Here is a 25,679-nt window from a genome sequence, read left to right on the forward strand (position 1 = left end):
CTGACTGCCACTTTACAGGCAGTACAATGTAGAATAAAATGCATGGAAAATAAAGTCATACCATTCTGGATCAAGCAAATCTGTTCCAGTTTTGAATTCTCACTCAGCCACCTATTCGCTACACAACTTCAAACTAGTGGGTTCACAAACCTCTAAGCTTTACTTTCCTAACCTATATAATGGAAGTCATCATATCCACCAAATGTTGTGGTTATAAAAACTAAATAATAATATTGTCTTTGGCATATGGTAGACATTAAATGAATGTAAGTTTTCATCTTTCTTTTGTATCCTCTATCACTTCCTTGACTATTTTGTCTTCTTTCAACAAAGTCTCTCTTGTTATTTTCATTTATTCTATTAACTATCACTTTTTGAAGGGTTCATGTAAATATTCAGCTCCATACTTCTCACTGAAAATGTCTTAATTACTTACAAAATTTGTAAGTCACTGATATGTTCTTACATTACCCTAATGTAATGCCCCACGGGATGGGGCAGGAAGGTGGGCGCCTGCGGTGGAGGCAGGATGGTACCCACGTGGAGGTGTCGCCATGTCGAGGATGGTCCCTGGTGGCAGGGTGGAGGGGGTGAGCATATTGTTTATGGTGATAGTGATGCGGAGGTGGGAGGGCAGCGGCCCCACCTGGAACAAGCTGCTGATGTCGGTGTCGAAGGAGAGGTAGACCCCTCATGCTCTAGCGCGTCGATCCCATTCACCCACTCAATGGCATAGGAGTGGGCACTGCCAATCCTCAGCACCACTCTTGTGTGCAGGTCCTGGGTCCATTGCTCTGGCAGGGTCACCTCCCGTTCGTACCACATCTGGCCTAGAAAATGCCGCAGCCGCCAGTCCTGGCCAATGTCGTTGAAGCTGGAGGGAACCGGCATGTCCAGGATGGGGTCCGACTCTCGCAGCAGACGCGGATACCACTGCTCCTAGAAGCCACGGCACCGGTTGTCGAAGAAGTCGGCGCAGAAGCTCCTCCAGAGGCCGTCCAGCTTCTTGCGCTCCTGCGACGGCCTCTCTCGGGGACACAGCATCCCGCCCTGCAGCGCCAGCACGCAGCCCCACAACAGTGGCCAGAGCGCCGACCAGGCGTCCGCCGCCCCCCAGACCATGCTTTCCGCTCCTCCGCTGGGCCGCCCTCTGCCGGGCTATGAGCAGCGCAGGAGGAGCCCTGCGGACTGGTCGCGCGCGACGTGATGCACCGGTCGCGCCGAGGAAAAGTATTTTTTAAAAACCAAGAGATTTGAACTGAGGAACAATTACAAATACCCAAAGGGATGATTTGTTCCCGTGTTTAAAAGTCTTGGTGCTAGACAATCAAGGATGTTTCCAACACATACCTAGAAGACTCTGACCTTCTAGCACCACTGTTCAGGTTAAACCCGGCCCCGTCCTAAGTGACTGCCTGTGCCTCTCTGTATTCTAGTCTTTCACTCCCAGCTGCAGCTGGTAGCTGGCAGCGTTTGACCTGCAGTGGGAGCTGCAGCTCACCTTTGTTCATGACACCGCCATCCGTCTGCAGCCTCCAATCAGAGCTTCAAGGTGAGCCTGGGGAGACCTCTACAGGTGCCTGTGGTTTCACTGTAACTACCTAAACTATTCATTCTCTTATCAAGCACCCAGTCCCAGTACTGTCCAGGTACAATAAGGAGCCCAAAGATAATTTTTTTAAGATTAATTCCTGCTATGAAGAAACTAAACTCAGCGTGCTCTTGAAGGAGCTCCCTCTAACTTATGACTATTATGGGTAAGAAAGCACTGTGGCATCTGCAGCACTTAGATTGGTAGGAGTATTCTGCAAGACCTGTGCCATTAATTTTCTCAAGTTTGCTCCCAGGGAAAGAGGTGACTGGGGAAGAGGGGGAGCACAAAAAATAGGGGGCTGGGGGAAAGCCAGTAACCAGAGAAAAGACCTTTCTACAACTGGAAAGCATACTAAGAAAGCAGACCTATCCATCTACTGGGATTAAAGGGAATACAAAATGAAAGAAAAAAAAAAGTTATTCCTTGCAAAGCTAGGATGACCAGATGGCCCCTCGCCACCTTGTAGAAAGGAGTCTGAAAGTCAGCTAATCACCAGCCTGTTTGTGAGGAAGAGCCGGTAAGAACTCCGCCTTTGCACAGTGAATCTGTATCATCTATATTCTTCTTTTTCCCTCCACTCAGCATCCCTACACCCAGCCAGCATGCGCATCAAGGAAAGCAGGCTGGTGGTAAACTTCAGGGCAGAGATCCTCTTCTGAAGGCAGCTAGTACTGTCTCACCCAGCTAAGCCTTGCTTCTAGACAACAGCACTGCCTCGCTCAAGAAATTATCCCTCTGCATCAGGCCAGATGCAGTGGCTCACACCTGTAATCTCAACATTTGGGAGGTCGAGGCAGGCAGATCATTTGAGGCCAGGAGTTCGAGACCAGCCTGGCCAACATAGTGAAACCCTCTCTCTACTAAAAATGCAATAAGTAGCCAGGTGTGGTGGTGCATGCCTGTAGTCCCAGCTATCCAGAAGGCTGAGCCAGAATTGCTTGAACCCGGGTGGCGGAGGTTGCAGAAGTTGTGGTGAGCCTAGATCACACCACTGCACTCCAACCTGGGTGACAAGAGTAAGATTCTGTCTCAAAAGTCACTAGTCTGCATGAGACACAGAAGCTTTCCCCAAAATTCAAACAGCCATGGAGAAATACCCATGGTCTACAGAAGCAGTGCTTAGTCCACGCTAGAATTCTCTAGAGTTTTGAAATACGGGAAGAAGTAGAACTTACAGTGTGTCTGATGAGTAACCGTGGTGTTTATTGCAACTGAGCTCTAGAAAGAGGCTGCTGTTGTCTATGATCTATCCTTTCCCCAGCCGCCCAGGCATCTCTTTGTCCACTCCAGTGATGTCTGCAGACCACCCTAATGTCACCTCTTGAGGGGTGAACCAACCTTCCACTGGCCAGCATAATAGCCGTGGGGTTTCATCTCAGATTTCACAGTGAATTCTGCTTTCAGGGCAGGATTTAGTTAGGGATGAAAAAGTGTTTCCATTAAGTATTGTATTTGAATCCTGGGTTCTTCAATGATTGAGGAAGACTAATGAAGAAAAATTTACAAATAATCACATGAACTAAATTAGGACTTCAAAAGTTTAACGAAATGAAATAATCTCTGCTTATCTCTATTTCTTTTCCCAATTTATTCACCATCTCTATACATAAAAACTCCTTTGGGTTGTATCCAACATCAAAAACAAGAATTTCTATAGTAAGCAAACTATATGCATAATTATTAATATTTTTGTCAATGTAGTGTTTACATTGTTTGTATTACAAAGTTTCCAACATTAACTAAATTCTGATAAACTTTCTTCTCGTACTGGAGATACATGATATGCAACATTAAAAATATTGGTGTCCTAGAGATAAGAGCGACACACCTTTATGCTATAGAATTAGAGGCAAGCACCTAGATCCTCAATCTTCTCATAGCCTCATTACCCGCCCCCCCCCAAAATCTGTCATTAGAGCTAGGGAATCTCTCAGGACACAACCTCAGTGATAACAAAGAATGAAGACCCATGTTGCCAGTCTTGAGTATCTCAGGTGAGGTGCCAGTCCACTTCTGAAACAATGCTTTGCCTCCTATGCCTTTGGAGAAACTATTCCACTTCTTTATTTTTTTCATTTAGAATCATATCATTTCGGTCTTTGTTCTTCAATTTTCATTCTTGTAGCATAGCCTTTTCTGGTAACTACTGTGAAGTTAATCCTGCAAAAGCCTATTAAATCATTCTAATAAAAACCTTAGCAGATCCAAAATGATTCTGGGATGTACACAGGGAAGTTAATTCGGCAGCACTGCTCCACACCAAGAATATATTTTGCCCATTATCTGTCATCTGTGGGATGCCATCACCTTTGATCTTCACGTCAGATTCCAACAAGCAAGGATATATTTTGGTAACAGCTATGTACCTCAAAGTTTCTACTGTTAATACATGTCTTCTAGCATTCCATTCATTAGGATTTATGAGTTCATCAATCCTTGTGTCATTAATCTACTTTGTTTAAATTACCCTCCTTAGTACCTGTTTTTTTAGCAATGTTCTACTCCAAAACAACTGGCTTGAAATATAGTAGCACATTCTTTCAAAAAGATTTGTTTTTAGATTAAAAGGGATAGAACAAGATGAAATTTTTCACTCAATTTTTTCTGAAAAGCCACAGGGGTGTTTCATAATGCTTTTTAAAATTGAAATTTTTAAGAAAGGCACTAAGCCAAAGATCATTTATGTAATTAAATCCTGATCAGTTTAAACAATCAGCATATATTAAATACTCAAAGGGCAAATTGAGCAATCCTTATCTGAAATGCTTGGAACCAGCAGTTTTTAGCATTGTCCAGACTTTAGAATACTTGCATTATACTTATCAGTTCAGCATCCCTAATCCAAAAATCAGAAATGCCCTAATAAGGATTTCCTTTGAGCATTCCAATTTTGGAGCATTTCCGATTTTCGATTTTTTGATTAGGGATGCTCAACCTGTACTCTATGCTTAGGATTTGCTTCTCTCAACTTTACGAAAAAATTAAAATGTAGGCCAGGTGTGGTGTAGGCTCACACCTGTGATCCCAGCATTTTGGAATGTAGGCTCACACCTGTGATCCCAGCACTTCCGAATGTAGGCTCACACCTGTAATCCCAGCACTTTGGGAGGGAGAGGCAAGAGGAGTGCCTGAGGTCGGCATTTGAGACGTGACCGGGCAACATAGCAAGGCCCCATCTCTACAAAAACTAAAAAAACTTAGCTGGGCATGGTGATGCACATCTGTAGTCCTAGCTACTTGGGAAGCTGAGGTGGGAGGATCACTTGGGCCCTGAAGTTTGAGGTTGCAGTGAGCTGTGATCGCACCACTGCACTCCAGCCTGGGTGACAGAGCAAGACCCTGTCTCTTAAAAGGTAGTAATAGTAATTATACTTTATAAGAGCCGCCAGCACTTTGTCAGATGTACAATTAAGCAATCTTTCATGCTTTGTTAAATTAAAAAAAAAAGACATTTATTCAGTATCATGACTAGACTATTAAGACATTTAGCAATCAACAGCATGGGTACAAAACAAAAAATTCTGCATTGAAGCCGTGTGTTGGAATGCTTTACACTTTCCACAGAACAGAGACTAATCTATTATATAATTAGTCACAAATACAGCCATCAAGTTCTGTGATCGTGATAGCTTTGGTGGCAGCCATGGTGGTCGTGGTGGATATGGTGGCAGTGGGGATTGCTATAATACATATGGTAATGATGGAAGCAATTTTTGAGGTGGTGGAAGCTACAATGATTTTGGCAATGGCAACAATCAGTCTTCAAATTTTGGACCCATGAAGGGAGGAAACTTTGGAGGCAGAAGCTCTGGCCCCTATGGTGGTAGAGGCCAATACCTTGCCAAACCATGATACCAAGGTGGCTATGGCAGTTCCAGCAGCAGTAGTAGCTGTGGCACTGACAGAAGATTTTAATCACTGCCAGGAAACAAAGCTTAGCAGGAGAGGAAAGCCAGAGGTGACAGGGAAGCGACAGGTTAAAACAGATTTGTGAACTCGGTCAAACACAGTGGCAGGGCCTAGCTAGTTCACGCTTTTTTCGAGTTAGTTTCCCTTCACACAGTTTCCATTTGAGTCCCTAAGCATTCAGGGCTAGCACTACACTTGATTTATTTTGCATTTCCCCTGTGTATCTCCCTCCCAGTTTCTCTTCTTGAAAACATCACTTTTGTGACCTCCGTTTAAGTTTTCTTCAGCCTTACATTTTTTCAATTTCTTCCAAACTGAGGTCATAACTCGTACAAATTCTTCCTTTCATGAAAAAGGTAACCATTCCTCACACATGTATTAGACCTTTAACTGTTAAGAATCTAACACAGTATTTAAAAAGTTAATTTTGAGGGAGCACTAAATTCAAATTACAATTTAACACTACGTTTTGCTTGACATTAACAGCAGCAATTCCACATTTCAAGAAATTAAGCAGTATTAGTAATACTGCAGGTATCAATTTTTTTAAAAAATCTTCAATTACATGTGGGCAGATGAAAACAACTACTAATAGAAATTTAAGGGAAAGATATCCAATTAAGGGAAATGTGTCCTAAAGGAAAAAGTGAATAAAAATTGAGAAAAAAATTAAAGAAATGGAAAGACCACTTTACAGATTATAAAAGTTATATTTATTCACGATGCTACATTTATTGCATTCCCTTAGAAAAATGGAGAACTGTTTATGTACCCAATCTGCACATATAAAATTTTATACAAATTATGTGTAGCACATAAAGGCCTCTGGTACAGCTAAAATCCTGACACTATAATTTGGGTATTCCTGCTTTAGGGTCTCCAGTTTATCAAGTCTGTCCATAGAAAACAGAAAGTGGAATTACAGTCAGTCTTGCTAACACTTAGAAATTACTTTAAAATACAATAAAATTTTCATTTACCCTAAAACTCAAAATGGGAGGGGATACATTTTGTTACCAATTTCAATGTAACAGTATGACAAATTCACACCTCATTTTGGCTGGTTCTTTCAAAATTAAAAAAAAAAATCACCTTAGTTCTGACATTATCTAAGTTGTGGCTGCTTCAGAAGGTCATATGACAAAATATTTACCAAATAATTAAAAATAATAATAATAATATTCCTTTTACAAAATGGTACAGTAATACCTTAAGGAACCGGAAAATACTAAATGTCTTTGGCTATACAACTAAAAGGCCATTCTTTCAAAAGAATAGGGCGTATTCATTTCAAAATCAACTAAAAAAACAGAAAGCATAACAGAAATATGCATAGAATTTAAGTATACTTTGTCTTGCCTTCTCTTCCCATTCTACCCACATAAGCAAGGAGAATGCAATTTATATAATCTTTCCAGATGAGACTCAATAGCACTACAAAGAAAATACCCAAATTTCTGCAAAGGCAAAGTGAATTAAAATAATTATACAACTAAATGAAGACTGAAAGGGACAAATGTTATTTGCAATTTTCTTTTTAACTTGTTTTTAAACCTTACAAGTATAGAAATTATAGCTAATAAACAAAAAGTCACAATCTTCACAAATGGAACTACAACAGAAAAATAAATCAAATGAAACACTTAGTAATAAATGAAGCCTATTTTATTACTTCAAGTGTTAATGATAAAAAAATTTCAGCACAGCTGTTGCATTTAAAAAAGTGAAACTACATACTATGTTTCTAGCTCAGTAAACAGATGAACCTGATGTCTTTAAATGACATAACAATTGAGCATTGTACAGTACATCTTATGAAGACCCGTAAATTAAAGAACTACTGGTTTAAAGTTAGTGATTATGAAACAAAAACATATTCATAGTTTCAGCTTCTTTTTTCTTCCTCGACCGTCAGGTGCTCCATCCATTTTACGTTTCTGTGTCTACAAACAGACAAAAGGATTACTTTTCACAAGACTCATATAAACATGAAATATAGTTGCAGACACATTATAACACTTTAGTAATAACAACTACTACAAAGTAATAGGTATATGAGATTTTTCTCCCAGGCTATATAAATCTTTCAAAGCAAACTATAAAGCCTCGAAATAATCTTACCTACTTATTTTACTTACAGAATAAAAAAGTTTAATGTTAATAATGACATTATAAAAATAATGCACAATTAACAGTAGTAAATCAGCATCAAATAAATGCACACTTCCCAAAAGAGTAATAAGAAACACCTGAGTTTTTAAAAGGCAGTTACATAAATATGAAATATTATCCAGAGATATTCATTTACTCATGACTTTATAAAGTAACCATTTTTTATTAAATTAACTATTATTAAATAATATTTTTTCCCTTAAAGTATTTGCCTTCACGTTGCTAAAACATCACTGAAACAATCAATCAAAGCTTAGAGACTAACAGTAAAAGTCATAATACCACTGCTTTTCCAATGTTTCCTATTCTAAAATTATAACTTGTATTCCCAATGAGATGTGTACACACTTGGCATTTACGAGACATACATTCCCAGATTTTTATGAAGCCCCATATTAAGGACTACCATATCATCAAGATGTGATTTTTTCCCACACAACCCAGTCAAGCTAAATTTGTACTTTTTAAGTATTTCAAGGAAGTCCTAGTTACAGCAATCAGACGAGAGAAAGAAATAAAGGACATCTAAATTGGAAACAAAGAAGTCAAATTGCCCTATTTGTAAATGACATAATCTTACATTTGGAAAAACCTAAACACTCCATCAAAAAACTATTAGAACTCATAAACAAATTCAGTGACACTGCAGGATACAAAATCAACATACAACAAACAGTGGCATTTCTATGCCAACAGTGAAAAATGTGAAAAATAAAAAGTAGTAACTACATATGAAATAAAATACCCAGGAATTAATCAAAGAAGCGAAAGATCTCTACGATAAACTACAAAACACTGATGTAAGAAATTGAAGACACAAAAAAATAGATATTCCATGTTCATGGATTAGAAAATTCAGTACTGTTAAAATGTCCATACCACCCAAAGCAATCCACAGATTCAATGCAATCCTTATCAAAATACCAATGGCATTCTTCACTGAAATAGAAAAAAAAAAAACCACTAAAATTTATATGGAACCACAAAACACTCAGAAATAGCCAAACCCACCCTAAGCAAAAGGAATACAACTGGAAGAATCACATTACCTGACTTAACTTACAGCACAGAGCTATAGTAACCAAAACAGCATGGTGCTGGTATAGAAACAGATACATAGATCAGTGCAACAGTGAAAAAGAACAGAGAATCCAGAGATAAGTCCATATATCTACAGGGAACTCATTTTTGACAAAGGTACCAAGAATATACACTGGAGAAAGGACAGTCTCTTCAATAAATGGTAATGGGAAAATTGGATACCCACAAACAGAAGAATGAAACCTGACCCCATCCCTAATCATATACAAAAATCAAAACAAAATGTATTAAAGAGTTAACTCCAAGGCCTCAAACTATGAAACTACAAGAAAACATTGGGAAAACTCTCCAGAACACTGGACTGGGCAAAGATTTCTTGAATAATACCCCACAGGCAACCAAAGCAAAAATGGACAAATGGGATCACATTAAGTTAAAAAGCTTCTGCACAGCAAAGGAAACAATCAACAAAGTGAAGAGACATCCCACAGAATGGGAGAAAATATCTGCAAACTACCCATTTGTCAAAGGATTAATAACCAGAATATTTAAGAGCTCAAACAACTCTACTGAAAAAAATCCTAACAGTCCAATTTAAAAATAGGCAAAAGATCTGAACATATGTTTATCAAAGGAAGACATACAAATAGCAAACAAGCATATTAAAAGCTATTCAATATCACTGATCATCAGAGAAATGCAAATCAAAACTACAATAAGGTAACATCTCACCCCAGTTAAAATGGCTTTTATCCAAAAGTCAGGCAATAACAAATGCTGACAAGAATGTGAAGAAAAGGGAACCCTCATATACTGTTGGTGGGAATGCAAATCACTGTGAAAACAATTTGGAGGTTCCTCAAAAAACTACAAATATAGTTACCCTACAATACACTAATCCCACTCCTAGGTATACACCCCCCAAAAAATCAGTGTATCAAAGAGATATCTGCACTCTCATGTTTACTGCAGCACTATTCACAGTAGCCATGATTTGGAAACAACCTAAGTGTCCATCAACAGACAAATGGATAAAGAAAACATGGTATGTATACACAACAGAATACTATTCAACCATAAGCAATGAGACCCTATAATTTGCAACAACATGGATGGAACCAGAGTTTATTATGTTAAGTGAAATAAGCGAGGCACAGAAAGACAAACTTGGCATATTCTCACTTATCTGTGGGAGCTAAAAATTATAATAATTTAAACTCATGGAGACAGAGAGTACAAGGATGGATATCAGAGGCTGAGACAGGTAGTGGGGTGGGGGAAAGTGGGGCTGGCTAATGGATATAAATAAATACAAAGAATGACTTAAGACCTAGTATTTGATAGCACAACAGGGTGACTACAGCAATAATTTAATTATACATTTTAAAATAACTAAGAGTTAAATTGTAACAGAGGGTAAATGCTGGAGATGATAATACCCCATTTACCCCGATGTCCTTATTACTTATTGCATGCCTGTATCAAAATATCTCACATAACCTATAAATACATATACCTACTCATAACAACTAAAAATAAAAAATTTATACCACTACTTAAATTTGAAAGTGGAAGAATCTCAAATTATGACTTTGGGTTCCCCCTTAAGGGAAAAATAAAAATTAAAGGCAATGGATGGGGTGCACAACAGGGACTAACACATCAATGACAGCCAAGCAGTGTTAAATACTTAGAAAGGAGAAATTTACATTATCCACATATTTACATATTCATGAATACTTACTGAAGGCTTTGGTCCTCGTTTCTTTTTCTCTGCCTTCTCCTTTTCTTCTAGTTCCATGTTTTCTCTTTCAATCAAAGTAATTAAGGTATTACATCTCCTCTGGAGCTCCTAAATTATAAACAAACACAGTACATGTACTTTCCATCTACAAGTTTCATGATTTCAATTTTAAAACAAAGTATGTTTTAATAGGATAGTATAAAACCACTAATATACCCTAATTTAAAAAAAAACGATTTTCATACACAATTCATGCTATGAAGATTAAAAGCAAGATATTTGTAAATAATGTTTTTACTCCATTCTTTAAAGCCAAACTACTGTGTGTTCTTCAAAAATTCTTCCTTCACTTAGGAATTAAAGCAATAAAAATGAACATCTCATAACATATGCAATACTGCTACTTAGTGTTTATGTCTGATAAGTACTGTGCTACTCATATCCAAAACTTAAATAGATTAATAGCGTACGTATGTGAGGGTCAAAAACAAGAACTTTAACAGGTGTGTATAATCTTTCCCTTCAAAGTATCACTAGAATTATGGTGGTCAATCAATCACATGGCACCTTTCCCAATTTTGGAAAACCAGCCATGGAAGTCTACGATGAGTTCTACCTCATCTCTCTCTGGCAAACTGGACATACAGTCTCCAGAAAAGATTTAAAGTATAACCTAGAAGTAGCAGATAACCCTGAAAGAAAGAGAAGTCCATTTGCATGGCTAGCATGGTTAGCAGCTCCCTTTCTTATAGGGCAAAATTATTTTTTTCTTATAGTAAGTGATACTACTACACACACAACTACAGTAAAATAATTTTAAAATACTACTCTGGCCGGGCGCGGTGGCTCAAGCCTGTAATCCCAGCACTTTGGGAGGCCGAGACGGGCGGATCACGAGGTCAGGAGATCGAGACCATCCTGGCTAACACGGTGAAACCCCGTCTCTACTAAAAAATACAAAAAACTAGCCGGGCGAGGTGGGGCGCCTGTAGTCCCAGCTACTCGGGAGGCTGAGGCAGGAGAATGGCGTAAACCTGGGAGGCGGAGCTTGCAGTGAGCTGAGATTCGGCCACTGCACTCCAGCCCGGGCGACAGAGCAAGACTCCGTCTCAAAAAAAAATAAAAAAATAAATAAATAAAATAAAATAAAATAAAATAAAATACTACTCTATAGAATACACCACACAAGGCTTAGAAATAGTATATAGAGATAGAAAAGTACATTATCATTTTTTGTGCATCTTAACATGGAACATGTTAAGAAGTAACAGAGTTTTAAATTATGGTACTGTACTAGGTAAATTAACATGGCACTGTCTTGTTACAATCACTATAAAATTATTCTTTATTAACTCTATAACTGTTCCCACTTAAGAAATAAGCTTTCAGCAACTGGATCTTTTCTCTAATTATATATTTACACAGTGTTTTATCTTCAAAGTAGCTTCATGTATTTAAGTTTAGTACATTTCCCAAACCTGGGTATCACAAAATAGTGATGTCTAGTGAAATAAAAATTTCAGTGGTCAAACACGAAAATACTGCTTACTATCCACTGTCTTACAAAGTGACATTTTACTTTAAACATACAGAGAAATCTTACTATAAACAAAAAGATGTTTAAACTTTGTTTATCCCAGAATATCCCAACCTTAAGACTACAGAACTTATTAGCATTATCCTCATCTGGCAGAAAACAAGTTGAAGCTCAAAGTTCAATGGTGGTGAAATAAGGAAGAAAAGGAGCAATCCATCAAAGCTAAACTTTTCTGTATTCAAATTTTAGGTTATTAGAAATGGGGCTATTTGGTCAGAAATGGTTAGCCAGACATTGGGAATAAAAACAAAACCTAGCATTAAATCAGTACAAAAATAGTGTTTACTACAATAAGCCATCTTAAAATAATCCAGACTCAGCATTCTGGTATGCAGATGCCTGAATGCAAGGACCATTTTTCTTTATAGAAATATGTTCGTTTGAAAAACCAAAAAGTCATAACACTAAGAAGTTGAAACTGATACTTCCTCCCACGTAGAACTTGAAAAGCTAGTCTTACCATATAGTGACGTTTAAAGATGTAAGACATTAAAGGATGGGATCAATAAACTTGTAAGTTATCCCTGCTATTAGGTTTTATGATACTAACAATATTGTAACAAATGTCTACTTCATAGATTTTTTTAAGGTCACCTTAAAGAATACCAAAGATGACATTACTCTGAACTTGGCTATAGTACACAAAAAAGCCCTGAGCACTCACCATTGCAGTTCTGGACTTAAGAAACCAGTCAAATCTGAACTGAGGAGAGTTGCGAATACACTGTCGTAATTCATCATAAACATTTTCTTTGTCAAATCCAAGTTTGTGAAGCATACAAATCAGAAAACGATCTTCTTCTTCAGTATAGTTTTTTCCTTTGTTAGTACCGTATGATATTCTCAGCTGATGAAAAGGTGCTTTGTACCGTCCAATCTATGAAAGTCAGATTTTGTATTATATAAAATACAAACGCTATATAATCTGTATTTCAAACGCAGCTTTAGTATAATTAGCTGAAATGTTGCATTTCAAATCAGAATTTTTTATCCAGAGCACCTCAATTGCTTTATATAACCTTTGTTCTGAAAGACCTTTATAGTCTTTATTATTATTATAAAGAGAAATACAGACTAAGACTTTCTGATTCTACTTAGTAAAAAGCTAATCTTAGTGCCTCTGACTCAGATCTATTAGTCTAGCATATAGGTAAATTCTGTTGACAGCACCATATTTGAATGCTACTCAAAGAAATTTTAAATTGTGAACCCTTACCTCTTTTCCTTTTATAAAAAGTCACTCTCTAAGTGACTGTATCACTGACTACAACACACTATATAAAAGTAACTCTCAGCTAGGAGTTATTTTATTAACTACCCTAACTTATTAACAAGTAAATTACCTTTGTGTCAAGTGCTTTCTTGATGCTTATTCTTCTTTGAATTCTCGCCTCTCCCCTTTCAATCTGAGCCATAATCTTCTCTATGTCCTGGAGCTCATTGCACCTTTCCCAGAACACAGCTGTAAAAATTGGACAAAGTAAACAAATCATTTATATTTTTATTTCTTTAGTGTAAACAAAAATGGGATCAACTAGATTATTTATCTTCTAATTCTTAAATTTCTGCTATTCTAAGCAGACTCACCACAGCATACCCTCACATATTAACCTGATAATACAACAGACTTCAGGAAACACAGCACATAATACTTGAAGTTATGGAGAGAAATTAAGATAAAAATGCAAGGGCAATTATCCAGTGACTTATTCTGATTTTCTCTGCTGTAGCTAGAGTTAGCTAGGGTTAAAAAATTTTCTAAAAGGAAACCATTACGCTATTTTTGGGAAGGGGACATTTTCTAATTTGTAAAAAATAACGAAGGTACTAATTACGTTGTGAAAAAATTAGTTAATCACAACATAATTCAGAGTAAGAAAACAAGAACCTTCCAACAGCTCTTACTAAACTCCAACAGCCTGGTTAAAATTATTACCTGAATATTCAATGACTTCTTCTGGAGTTTTGCCTTCTACTTCTCTTGCTATATTTTCAATATCATCACGACCCCACTTCTCATTAGCCTTGATAAACTGATTAAAATCTCTCTTATTCCAATTGGTAAATCCCTTCACAGGAACAGAAACAAAATATTTAATCACAGCACATTAAACTGGAAAACATGCTATGAAAACTTTAGCAATCCTTCTAAATATTACAAAAACAAATTTTCAATTGCTGCTAGTTTATTTATTAAGTTCTTTTAGAGTGGTAACTTTTCGTGTACGTAAATGTACACTTTTGACAACACATTATACATTGCTCAAATACCCAAGCAATTAAATATGAGTGGGAGAGAGTAAGGAACACTGTATGAAAAGGTGACAGTTTCACTGAGCTTTGAAGGATTATTAGCAGTTGGCCAGAAAGAGTGAAAAACATAAAGGGCAAAAATATGAGCAAGTAGAAAAATGGAAGGAAAATAAAGCTTTAAAGGTAAGTCAAAGGCCAGATTCTGAAAGACTTTGATGAACACCAAAGGATGTTTAAAAAATACCAAGCCAAGATTTATAATTGAAAATGGTGACTGGGTAGCAATGTGGAAAATTCATAGGAAAGATGGGAACATTCAAAGTAAGGTGATAAAAAGGATACCCACTCTACCGAGGCCAAAGTAATAAAATCCATAGTCTTCTCAACTACCTCAACTAGTGACAATCAAACGGAGCATTTATATCCACATGCCCATAATTGTCTCCAATTATTCCATCTTTAAAAGCACAAACTTATTTATGTGTATGCCCCAACATAACCTAACACAGTCCTTTACAACAAACTGTTACTAAAGTTTGTACTGATTAAAGGCTATACCTGTGTTAGAAGCTTCTCTTTTTCCTCTAGCTCTTCATCATTAAGGGATTCAGCTTCATCAATTTTAAGCTGTTCTTCTTTTTGTGCCTGTGCTGCATTAGGCAGCTCAGGATTTCGAGGTACCTAAAAGATATTTTCCTATGCCATTAAATCAGTAAATTTTAAAGAGCATGTGATAAACCAACTAACTGACATTTCACAAGTTTCGATTCAACCAGGAGAGAAAATACACTGATACATTGCATTTATGACATTAAAAACAAACTAGATTAGTCATGAAGTCTTATTTTTTCTTTTTAAAGAATAACAGACCCAAGTTTACATATTTCACATATACAACTAGGCTAGGCTAAAGCAATTATTTTTCCCACTAGGTCCAAATTAAATATTTATAACTAATGTTTATACTTTCCGTAATTTCTGGATAGGAATGAACAGAAAGGTGGATAATTTCAATTACCTTGTACCCAATAGTTTTTCTGTAAAACAGAATTTCTTTTTCCAGTAACTCAAATAAACGTGGAGGAAAAAACTGGAAATCCTGAACGTTGGGTTGTTTTGGAGGTCGAGGAGCCTAACGAAAAATAAAAATAAGTGTTATCCATAAAAAAGAAATTTTGTTTTAAATGTATTCTTAGTCCTCACTTCAGAAACCATGAGAGCCAATTCTGCAAGTAACTGAATGCATCTTTCAATAAAACTGAATTGATATCTTAATTTTAAATGCACAGATTCAAAATTAATTTTTTAAAAATGATAACTAAAAACAGAAGGGAGTACACTCCAAAGAAATACAGAATGTAGGCCAGAGGCGGTGGCTCACGCCTGTAATCCCAACACTTTGGGAGGCCAAGGCAGGCAGATCACGAGGTCAAAAGATCAAGACCATCCTGGCCAACATGGTAAAACCCCATAGCTACTAAAATTACAAAAATTAGCCAGGGGTGGTGGTGGGCACCTGTAGTCCCAGCTACTCAAGAGGCTGAGGCAGGAGAATTGCTTGAACCCAGGAGGTGGAGGTTGCAGTGAGTTGAGATTGCGCCACTGCACTCCTGGTAACAGAGCAAGACTCTGTCTCAAAAAAAAAAAGAAACACAAAATGTAATTATCAATCTTTTCCAAAGAATATAAGAAAAAAATTACATTTTCAAAACTTTTAGATATTTTTATGCTGTGTCAGTCAACTCACCTTGGGTGCTTTAGGTTCACTAACACGAAGAGCTTCCCTGAAATATGCATCAACAGCATAGTTGGCTTTTCTTTCTCGTTTAGGTGGTTCAATCCATTCTGTGAATGCAATCTAGAACACGGGAAACAACTCAGATCACCGACTTATTCCACAGTAACAAATCATCATCAAGAAGGATGTTTGTAAATGGAAAGATATTCACAAAATCCTAGGCTATAAGCTATGAGGGTGGGGAATATGATACTTTGCTCAATATTATGTATATAATTAACACATGAGACAGTGTCCAGTCAACAGTGTAAGCATTCAGTATTTCTTGCTTAAAGGAACAACTGTTAAATGAGGGAGAAACGCTACTGAATGTTTCGTATAAATCTAAACTAGGAGAAAAGTGTAGACACAAATTAGCCTAGAAAAAATTCTGAAGATATAGACCTAAATGTTAACACGAAAAACATTGGGTAGAATTATTTTTTTCTTATACTCTATCGGTATTTTTCAATTTATCTCTATATTACCAAGTATTACTTATGAAGTTAGGAAAATTTTCCATTTATTACCAGCCACTTCTGCTGTTTAAAATAAAATGAATCAGGTTGCCATCCCACATTACTATTCATCTCATACAAGAATATATTTCACTGTAAACATACACCACAAACTTCATTACAAAAACTTTAAAAATATTTCAGAGCTTCCCAACTGAAAAACTGGCATTAAATTTTACATAATGATGAAAATATTCAGATGTGAATAAGCAAAAATGACTGCTGTTTTAAGCAAAATTACAAGACATTACAGTAACACTTAAAATTCCAGGTTTCCAGTAAAATAAAGCTTTCATGTAACCCAAACCTATTTCTAAATTACCTTTTGTTTTTCCCTATAGTCTTCTCCTTCGAAGTTATAAACACTCGACTCTGTATCCATTGTAAAGTTTCTAAGTGAGCTTTCGCCCATCTTGGAGAGCTTTTCATTCATCTCTGCAGTCTAGAGAACAAAACAATCAACTTCTTAGATTCACAACAAAGAAAGCATGAAACCTGCAGTCAAAATAAATTAACTTCAGGTACACAAAAGCTTTTTTGTTAGAGAAATAAAATTATTTATCATCAATGTAACAAATATTTCCTGTTTCTGGTCTAAAACATTCTATATTAAAAGCATTATTTAATCTACATCTCACCTTCTTTGCACCTCTTTCCAAAATACCATCAATATCTTCATCAGTGATCTCACTTTCCTTTGAAGCAAACACATGTGTTGCCCCATGTCTAATCATTTGAAGCATTTCATCTTTCCCAATTTTGTTCAGATTCTGATCCACAAGCCTCCCTGAAAAAAGATTGTGTTGTATAATGTTAACTGAACAGACTTTATTTTACTGGAAACTTGAAATTTTAAATGTAAGGTTTAATGCCTTATAATTCTGTCTCAAATGTCAATCATTTCTGTTTACTGTTTATTCACATCTGATAATTTTCATTTTTGCACTAAATTTAATGCCAAATTTTCAGTTGGTAAGCTACAAAACATTCCTAAAGCTGATGTATTATATAATGAACCCTACTGTATACTGTGTCAATGAAATATAATCTTTTGTGAAAGCTGCATATGATGAAGTTTTCAAAAACCTACAAGTTTCAACAGATGGAAGCATTATGTATTACACAAGTTTCTGATGAGCAGAAAGGTGTTATTACTAATACTCCTCAAATCAGCTTTTTCTCCTTAGAAAAGTGAAAAATCCTTCCCACAGGCCAAACTTTACACAGAACTGAAATATGTAACATCAGTTTCTTTTTAAAGAAAACTTCCAGAAGAACTGGAACTCCTAAAAACTTATTTTATTCGTTTATTTCTTTGAGATGCAGTCTTGCTCTGTTGCTTAGGCTGGAGTGCAATGACAGGACCATAGTCACTGCAGCCTTCAACTCCCTGCTCAAGCCATCCTCCTATCTCAGCTTCCCAAGTAGCTAGGACTAAAGGCATGCACTACCACACCTGGTGAGAAAATGTATCTGGATCATCAAAGAAACTCATCATTAATAAATTACTAAAGATTTTCAGTTGGCAGGAATTTGGACAACCTTGTAATTTGTGTTTTCAAAAATACAGACATAAAAACAAAAACAAAAACCCAGAAAGACTTGTTTTCACCCACCTCAAGGGTCACTCACATACATCTAAACAAAGCTTTGATTTTTATACGCCAACCAACTTGTAATTAAGTGGAAAAAGATCCAAGTTTTCAACAACTTCTTTAAATACTTGTATCATGGTTTGGGGCCCATAACAGAATATACAACCAAACATCTGTGACTTTGAAAGTGAGGCAATATCCAGAAAGTACGTTTCTTTGGATTGGATGCTGCCATTGCTACCAAAATGGTCTCATGCTTATACAAGCTACTTCCAAGTTGGGCAGAGAGGGAACCTTCAGATGTAAAGTGCTTGTGTACTCTCATTTTCAATTATGTCCCTCAAATAAAAAACAGTAACACAGAGGTATGTACTTAAGGCTTGCTGTTTGACTAACATGTCTACAAATGGCACAAGAAAGCTATTAGCCTGAAGGTTTGCTCCAAAAATTGCCACAGTAAATATGAAGTAAAAAACCTCAAGATTTCTAAATTTATGAATCAATTAAGGTTTTTTAATCTCTAAAAAAAAAGTGTTTCAGACAGGCGTGGTGGCTCACACCTGTAATCCAGCACTTTGGGAGGCTGAGGTGGATCACCTGAGGTCAGGAGTTTGAGACCAGCCTGGCCAACAAAGTGAAACCCTGACTCTACTAAAAATACAAAAAAATTAGCCAAGCACCACTGGTGGTGGGCATCTGTAAACCCAGCTACTCAGGAGGCTGAGGCAGGAGAATTGCTTGAACCCAGGAAGTGGAGGTTGCAGTGAGCCAAGATCGTGCCATTGCACTCCAGCCTGAGTAACAAGAGCAAAACTCCACCTCAAAAAAAAGTGTTTCATGGATGAAAATAACTGAGAACAAGAAGCACATGGCAGGTGTTTTTCAAAACACACAGATGTGTGAAGAAAAATAAAACATTAGCCATTTTATCACCCATGAGATAACCTCATGGGTTGGTAGCCTCGAGAAGCCCCCAAAGGCCTTCCTAATTAAATACTTAATAGTTAACAAAGTTCTTGATCCCCCTTGAGTCACTTCCCAGCTGTATGTACAATGAACAAGTAATTTAACCTCTCAAAAGCCTTTACCTCTGATGCTAACATCTCAAGTTGGCATGAAGACTAAAGGAGAAAATGAAATGTTCACACTGCCTGGCACAAAGTAAACACTTTATTAACGGAAACAATTTGTAAAAATAAGCAATAATTTATTGTCTTTAGGTATGCAATAGCATTAGGGATACCAAAGACATGAAAAATACTCTCTTACATGGAAATAAGAGACTGACAAAATCAAGACACCTACATAATCAGTAAACAATGTAACAATATGCCTTTCAGCTTTTTAGACAGATAGTAAATATACGCTCACAATGCAGTTACAAAGGAAACTAATGAACATTTGAAGTTATTAAGTTTCCCACCCCTTTTCTTGAATTTTATATTTCCCATCATCAACTTTACAGTAAGTTTCATGAAAACATAAACTATGTCATCCTTAAAAGTTGATCTGGAATGAGAACTTAAGTTTCCTTCAATCGATTCAAAATAAAATCCCACTCTCACCCCCTACTCCTACTTATACCTTGTTTACTTCATCTGCCCTCCCAACTAAATTGTAAACTCTTTTAAAGTAAGAATACTTGAATGTTCCATTTACCACTGAATTCTCAACACCAAGAACAGTGCCTAGCATCTGGTGGGTACTCAATAAGTTGCAGACAAGAAAAAAGAATAAAATCAGGCTCTTTGATTTTTATTTCTTCAGTATTCCCCACAGTAATCAAGAGTAATTAGTACATATAAATCATTAACCACCACACTGAATATCAGATATCTTATATACATTATCCCCTTTAATCCTTTAAAATCCTTAAGTGTATTTTTATCCCCACTTAACAGATGAGGAAATGGGTTCATGTAACGAGAGAGAACTGCTAACTGGCAGAGTCATTATTCAAAACTCAATTGTCCTGAGCCCAAATAAATCTTAAGGACAAAACTAAAGTTTACTGTATTTGCAATACAAGTAATCTCTACTGGCTGCAAGCTTGACTCAATGGATGCTTAGTAACAAGAATCTTCTAAGACGATGTTCAAACAAAAACAGGTTGTGTCAATCCAGCTTGGTAAAGTTTTAAAGTTCCATGGCTTACCTTGTTGAATGACTATTGAATCCAGTCTGAGTTTCATCTCAGCACGTTCTACTATTCTTTCTTCTACAGTGTTATCAGTTATAAAGCGGAACACCCTGACTGTCTTGGTCTGTCCAATTCTATGTGCTCGGTCCTAAATAAATTACCATGTTATTTTGAATTGAGTTTAAAAGTCACATAAATAACACTGAAATGGGTACATTGAGAAACAAAATTAAAATATTCTGAAGTATAAAACTTTTAAAAATTTGTAGTAACAATGAATCTGTAAGAATCAGATGAATTCTGCTAGGTTACAGAGATAAAACACACACAATGTCTCCAAACAATATACAAAATTATAATTTTTAAGTCTGATGAGAAAAGATTTTAAGTCTTTTTCCCTAGGTTTAAATTCAAAATGTTTTTCTATCTATATCAAACCCAAATTGTTACTGTATCAGGCAAAGTGACATGAAACAATGAACTTATCAAACAACATAAAAATTCTAATCTTTAAATATTACCCAATTAACTAAATACAAGTAGTCAAACTAGTTTGAATAGGAATTTCTGTTTCACTTTTGCTAACTACATTCCTAAAAAACTCCTTTATTTCTAATAATCGGACAATTTTCCCCAGTCAACCTTAGTAAGAGCACAAGATGAAAGTGACTAACGGGCTGGGCGCAGTAGCTCACTCCTGTAATCCCAGCACTTTCGAAGGCCGAGGTGGGGGGATCACCTGAAGGTGAGGAGTTCAAGACCAGCCTGACCAACATGGTGAAACCCTATCTCTAATAAAAATACAAAATTAGCCAGGCGTGGTGGTGCACATCTGTAATCCCAGCTACTTGGAAGACTGAGGCAGGAGAACAGTGTGAACCCGGAAGGCGGACCTTGTGCTCCAGCCTGGGCAACAGAGTGAGACTCTGTCTCAAAAAAAAAAAAAAAAAGAAAGAAAGAAAGTGACTAATTACAGTTGGGTTTATGGTCACCAGTATCACGGGTCAGGCCAATCTGCAGTATCAATTCTCTCAATCTAAAAATAATATTCCTGATCTGACTGGTACTTTCACACAGGTGTATCTTTTAAATATCTAAAGTGGCAGACAGGCTAGTTGCTCATCAAACTCAATTCTCTTTCGTCCTGTGATACAACAACAATATAATTTACCAATCCCCTTGCAGTCAGTTATGCTACATGATTTGAGTTCTGTCCAATTGTCTGATCAAGAGGGTGGAGAGACAAGGAGGCTCTTTCAAGGTCTGACCCATAAATTTCCTGGAAAATCCCCAACTCTATCCTTTCCCCCTTCTGCCAATAGGATGCAGAGGATATAGCAGAGGACTCCAGGGTCCTAAGATATGGCAGATCTCTGAGATGGAAATACCCTTATTTAGATGGAACATCAACTCAATATACTCTCACTGAACCACTGGATTGGAGAAAAATAAAATTCTATTGGGTTAAGTCACTGATATCTGAAGAATTACCTCACCCTAACTAATTCATCTACTAAGCACAGAATACATTTATTTGTTATCTCTTACCATAGCCTGAAGATCTACTTGGGGATTCCAATCAGAATCATACAAAATTACTACATCAGCAGTCGCAAGATTGATGCCAAGACCACCAGCACGTGTGCTTAACATGAAAACAAACTTTGTGCTGTTTGGTTCATTGTATGCATTGATGGAGTCCTACGGATAAAATAAAATGATTGTCAAAAAATTTATGATTCTTTTTTATCTCCCTCCCCAAATTTTACTCACTTGTCTCTCATCATGGGGCGTCTGACCATCCAACCTGCAGTACTCATAATTTCTCCACATGCAATAATCTTCCAAAATGTCCAATACCCTTGTCATTTGACTGAAGATTAATACTCGTGAACCTGTTAGTGAATATATTAATATATTCAAAAGTAGAAAAATTTAAGGGTAACCAAAAGTAAGACTAACCAATTATCTTTAATTCCAAAGTTACCTACTTGGTTACAAGGGGGCAAAAAAATCTACACATTATCATCCCAGTCAGTCATTTCCCACTTTTTTCTCACCATGGCACAAATAAAAAAGGATAACATTTGTACAGAAAAGCATATTTGCCTCTGGTCTGGAAGGCTTTCCCATCTCAAAGGGTAAGATAATCATTATCTTGTTACCTCACGTATGTTTAAAAATAACCTTCCACTACTCCACAACTCCTCTTCAATGCGTATGACTCCCCAAACCCCCAACACACACCTAATACTCCAGGTTTCAACCTGGTTCTGAAGACCCATTCCAGATCAAAGGACCATAATATGTACCTCATATATCTACAATGACTATCCTTCACTTATCTGACATGATTCAAACTATCTGACTGCCTTCCACTTCTTTAGGCAACTACATAATACTTTCAGTAGAATGCATCAAGACAAAGGATCATTTTGAAAAGTAATGATTATGAAATGATCCCGTCTTATAAGTGGAGGCTGACAATCTGCTGTTGTCACACGTTCCTGCACCTCAAATGTGTAAGAATATTTTTTTTTTTTTTTGAGACGGAGTCTCGCTCTGACACCCAGGCTGGAGTGCAGTGGCGCCATCTCAGTTCTGCCTCCCAGGTTCAAGTGATTCATCTGCCTCAGCCTCCCAAGTAACTGGGACTACAGGTGCATGCCACCACGCCCAGCTAAATTTTTTGTATTTTTGGTAGAGATGGAGTTTCACCATGTTGGCCAGGCTGGTCTTGAACTCCTGACCTAAAATGATCTGCCCACCTCAGCCTTCCAAAAAGTACTGCAACATGAGAACATTTAATAGTCTCCATTTTCCTTGCAGAGTTTAATATACTTTACATTAATATCTGAATATTCCCACCAAGTTCCTGCCACTCCTCTCCACCAATTCAATTCCTTTAATTACTTTGCTTTCAAGGAAAGCATTTTTTAAAAATCTATCTCTACAAAAAGGTATAAAAAGGAAAAAGTAAACCCATTCACTGACAACTCTTACAATATGCTTTTGATAGTATCATAGAGGAGATTCATCTACTGGTACAACTGTCATTCTTATTAAAATACAGAGAGAAACACAAACAAACTTGAATCTGTACACTTAATACTGTATCAGTGATATTTCTTATCTTTAAGAGACAGATAATAATTTATGAAATGCTATAGTGTCTGGCGTTTGCTTCAAATAATCTGGGAGGAGGAAAAGTATAGTAGACTAAAAACATTTTTTATTAGTTAAAATTGGAAGCTGGCTTCTAAGTTCTTTCTACATTCGTGTAATTTAAATACCCCTTTTCTTTTTTTTTTTTTTTTTTTTTTTTTTTTTTTTTTTTTTTTGAGACGGAGTGTCGCTCTGTCGCCCGGGCTGGAGTGCAGTGGCCCGATCTCAGCTCACTGCAAGCTCCGCCTCCCGGGTTTACGCCATTCTCCTGCCTCAGCCTCCCGAGTAGCTGGGACTACAGGCGCCCGCCACCTCGCCCGGCTAGTTTTTCTTTTTTTTTTTTTTATTTTTTTTAGTAGAGACGGGGTTTCACCATGTTAGCCAGGATGGTCTCGATCTCCTGACCTCGTGATCCACTCGTCTCGGCCTCCCAAAGTGCTGGGATTACAGGCTTGAGCCACCGCGCCCGGTCGACATACCCCTTTTCATATAAAAAGTCAACATACTATAGATAAAAATGTTTCAGGTCCATGTACATGGTACCTAATTAAAACCCCACATAAATAATTAAAAAACAATATCATGAACACACCACCACTGTCTAACAATGGATCTGGGAACCATGTGTGGGAGGGAGGTGCAATCTTCACATTTTATGACAGCTGTAATTTCTAGGAAAGTATATATAAAGTGTAAACTCTTTCCAAAATCAAGGGAGTATGGTTGCTCTAACTATTGCTTACCTTCTAAGAGACTTAAGGCCTAAAATCAGGAGTGGGGGTTAGAGCTCAGATAATGAATAGGTTTTTTTAATGTTCTACACTTCAACTTTAGAAAGCATCAGAGCAGTCATTTCAAAGTATAGTGCTCCTTTGTTTTAACATGAGCATTTTAAAACAGTTTTGATAATTTGATACGGGTAATAGATACCTTGTTCTTTTAACTTAGGGAGCAGCTTGTCTAAAACCACCATTTTGCCACTGTTGGTTACTAGATGCATATCTGTTGTATAGGGTGGACCAGGTTCCGCTCCATCAAAGAGATATGGATGATTACAGCACTTTCTCAACTGCATCAGGATGTTCAATAACCTCATTTTGTCCATCTTGCCTGCTGAGTTGAGTATATCTATATCCTTCATTAATATCCGAGTATACCTATTCAAAGAAGAAAAATATTTTTAGAGCTTAAATGTTCCTTGATCAACCCCTGCCACTTTACATACTTAATCCCCTTCCCCACCTGAACCCCCAAATATCTGTAAGAAACTACTCATCAACTTCTAGGGATGGTTAGGAATTTAACATCTGTAACCTCTTTCTTTTTGCTTCCATTTTTCTTTATTGTACATAGTGTTATAATGTTCACACTTATGCCTTGGGCCTTGAGGATATTATTTTAAAAGTACAAAAACAGTTCCCTTGGGTAGAATTAAAACAAAGCAGTAAGATATTATATCTTTAAGTAATAAAGCAAAACTTTAAAAAATGTAAGTTTTAAACATAATTTTAGTTTGTAGTTTTTTGCAACAGAAAGTGCCACTATTCGATTTTTATATACCCCATAGCTAGTGCAGTATTTAGGTAAGAACCCTAACATCTGAGAAGACAAGAAGACTAATGAAATGGTAAGGCATGATGATGAGAATAATATGAATACAACGTGATTTACATATATATATAAATACATAGGGGGAGGGAGCTATGTCTGTGAGGTAGGTCTGTGAAGCTACTACAGCCATAAGCTAAGGCCAGATTATAAAAAGCCTTGAATGTATACTAAGAATTTAGACATTGTTATGAAAGAATGGGTAATTTGTCTAAGCACTAAAGTTTTAGAGCCTTGGATCCTTTGAACAAAATAAGTAGCCTAAGCAATCTATGCTTAAACAACAAGGCAGATCTTTCCATCTCAATTCTGATATAAAGTTCACTCAAATGTTTAACTAAAAAATATTTGTCTTCTCTTAGCATTGACTCATTTTAGTTCTGTTTTAGAGCCATCCAAGCTAAGCCTAGTATCTGCTACTCTTTCAAAAGTTTTGAGGACATTTAGGACCGACCACCTTCTACAGATAACCTCTTACCCAGATAACATGCCCAGTTCTCTATATGATATTAAGTCCTTTAACCAAACAACTCTGGTCTCTTGCAAATACTTATCAAAATTTAAGT

At 36.8% G+C, this 25,679-nt stretch overlaps 1 protein-coding gene and 1 pseudogene across 1 annotated transcript in view; both read right to left on the reverse strand.

Annotated features, from left to right (window-relative positions):
* Positions 1–226: 226 nt before the first annotated feature.
* Positions 227–1,122, reverse strand: LOC126954389 (beta-glucuronidase-like; annotated as a pseudogene).
* A 5,071-nt stretch (positions 1,123–6,193) lies between these two features.
* Positions 6,194–25,679, reverse strand: part of SMARCA5 (SWI/SNF related, matrix associated, actin dependent regulator of chromatin, subfamily a, member 5) — a 41,804-nt gene continuing 22,318 nt past the window's right edge. The window contains exons 11-24 of the mRNA XM_050791085.1: positions 24,436–24,662; positions 22,114–22,235; positions 21,889–22,041; positions 20,356–20,488; positions 17,244–17,392; positions 16,928–17,047; positions 16,058–16,168; positions 15,329–15,442; positions 14,869–14,991; positions 13,994–14,126; positions 13,401–13,519; positions 12,722–12,934; positions 10,461–10,568; positions 6,194–7,446 (exon numbers count right to left, since the gene is read on the reverse strand). Of these exons, the coding sequence (XP_050647042.1) occupies positions 7,381–7,446; positions 10,461–10,568; positions 12,722–12,934; positions 13,401–13,519; positions 13,994–14,126; positions 14,869–14,991; positions 15,329–15,442; positions 16,058–16,168; positions 16,928–17,047; positions 17,244–17,392; positions 20,356–20,488; positions 21,889–22,041; positions 22,114–22,235; positions 24,436–24,662 (1,891 nt within the window). The 3' untranslated portion in view covers positions 6,194–7,380. The remainder of the gene's footprint in view (positions 7,447–10,460; positions 10,569–12,721; positions 12,935–13,400; positions 13,520–13,993; positions 14,127–14,868; positions 14,992–15,328; positions 15,443–16,057; positions 16,169–16,927; positions 17,048–17,243; positions 17,393–20,355; positions 20,489–21,888; positions 22,042–22,113; positions 22,236–24,435; positions 24,663–25,679) is intronic.

This window comes from Macaca thibetana, chromosome 5, assembly GCF_024542745.1.
Source record: "Macaca thibetana thibetana isolate TM-01 chromosome 5, ASM2454274v1, whole genome shotgun sequence".
NCBI classification, from domain to species: Eukaryota; Metazoa; Chordata; class Mammalia; order Primates; family Cercopithecidae; genus Macaca; species Macaca thibetana.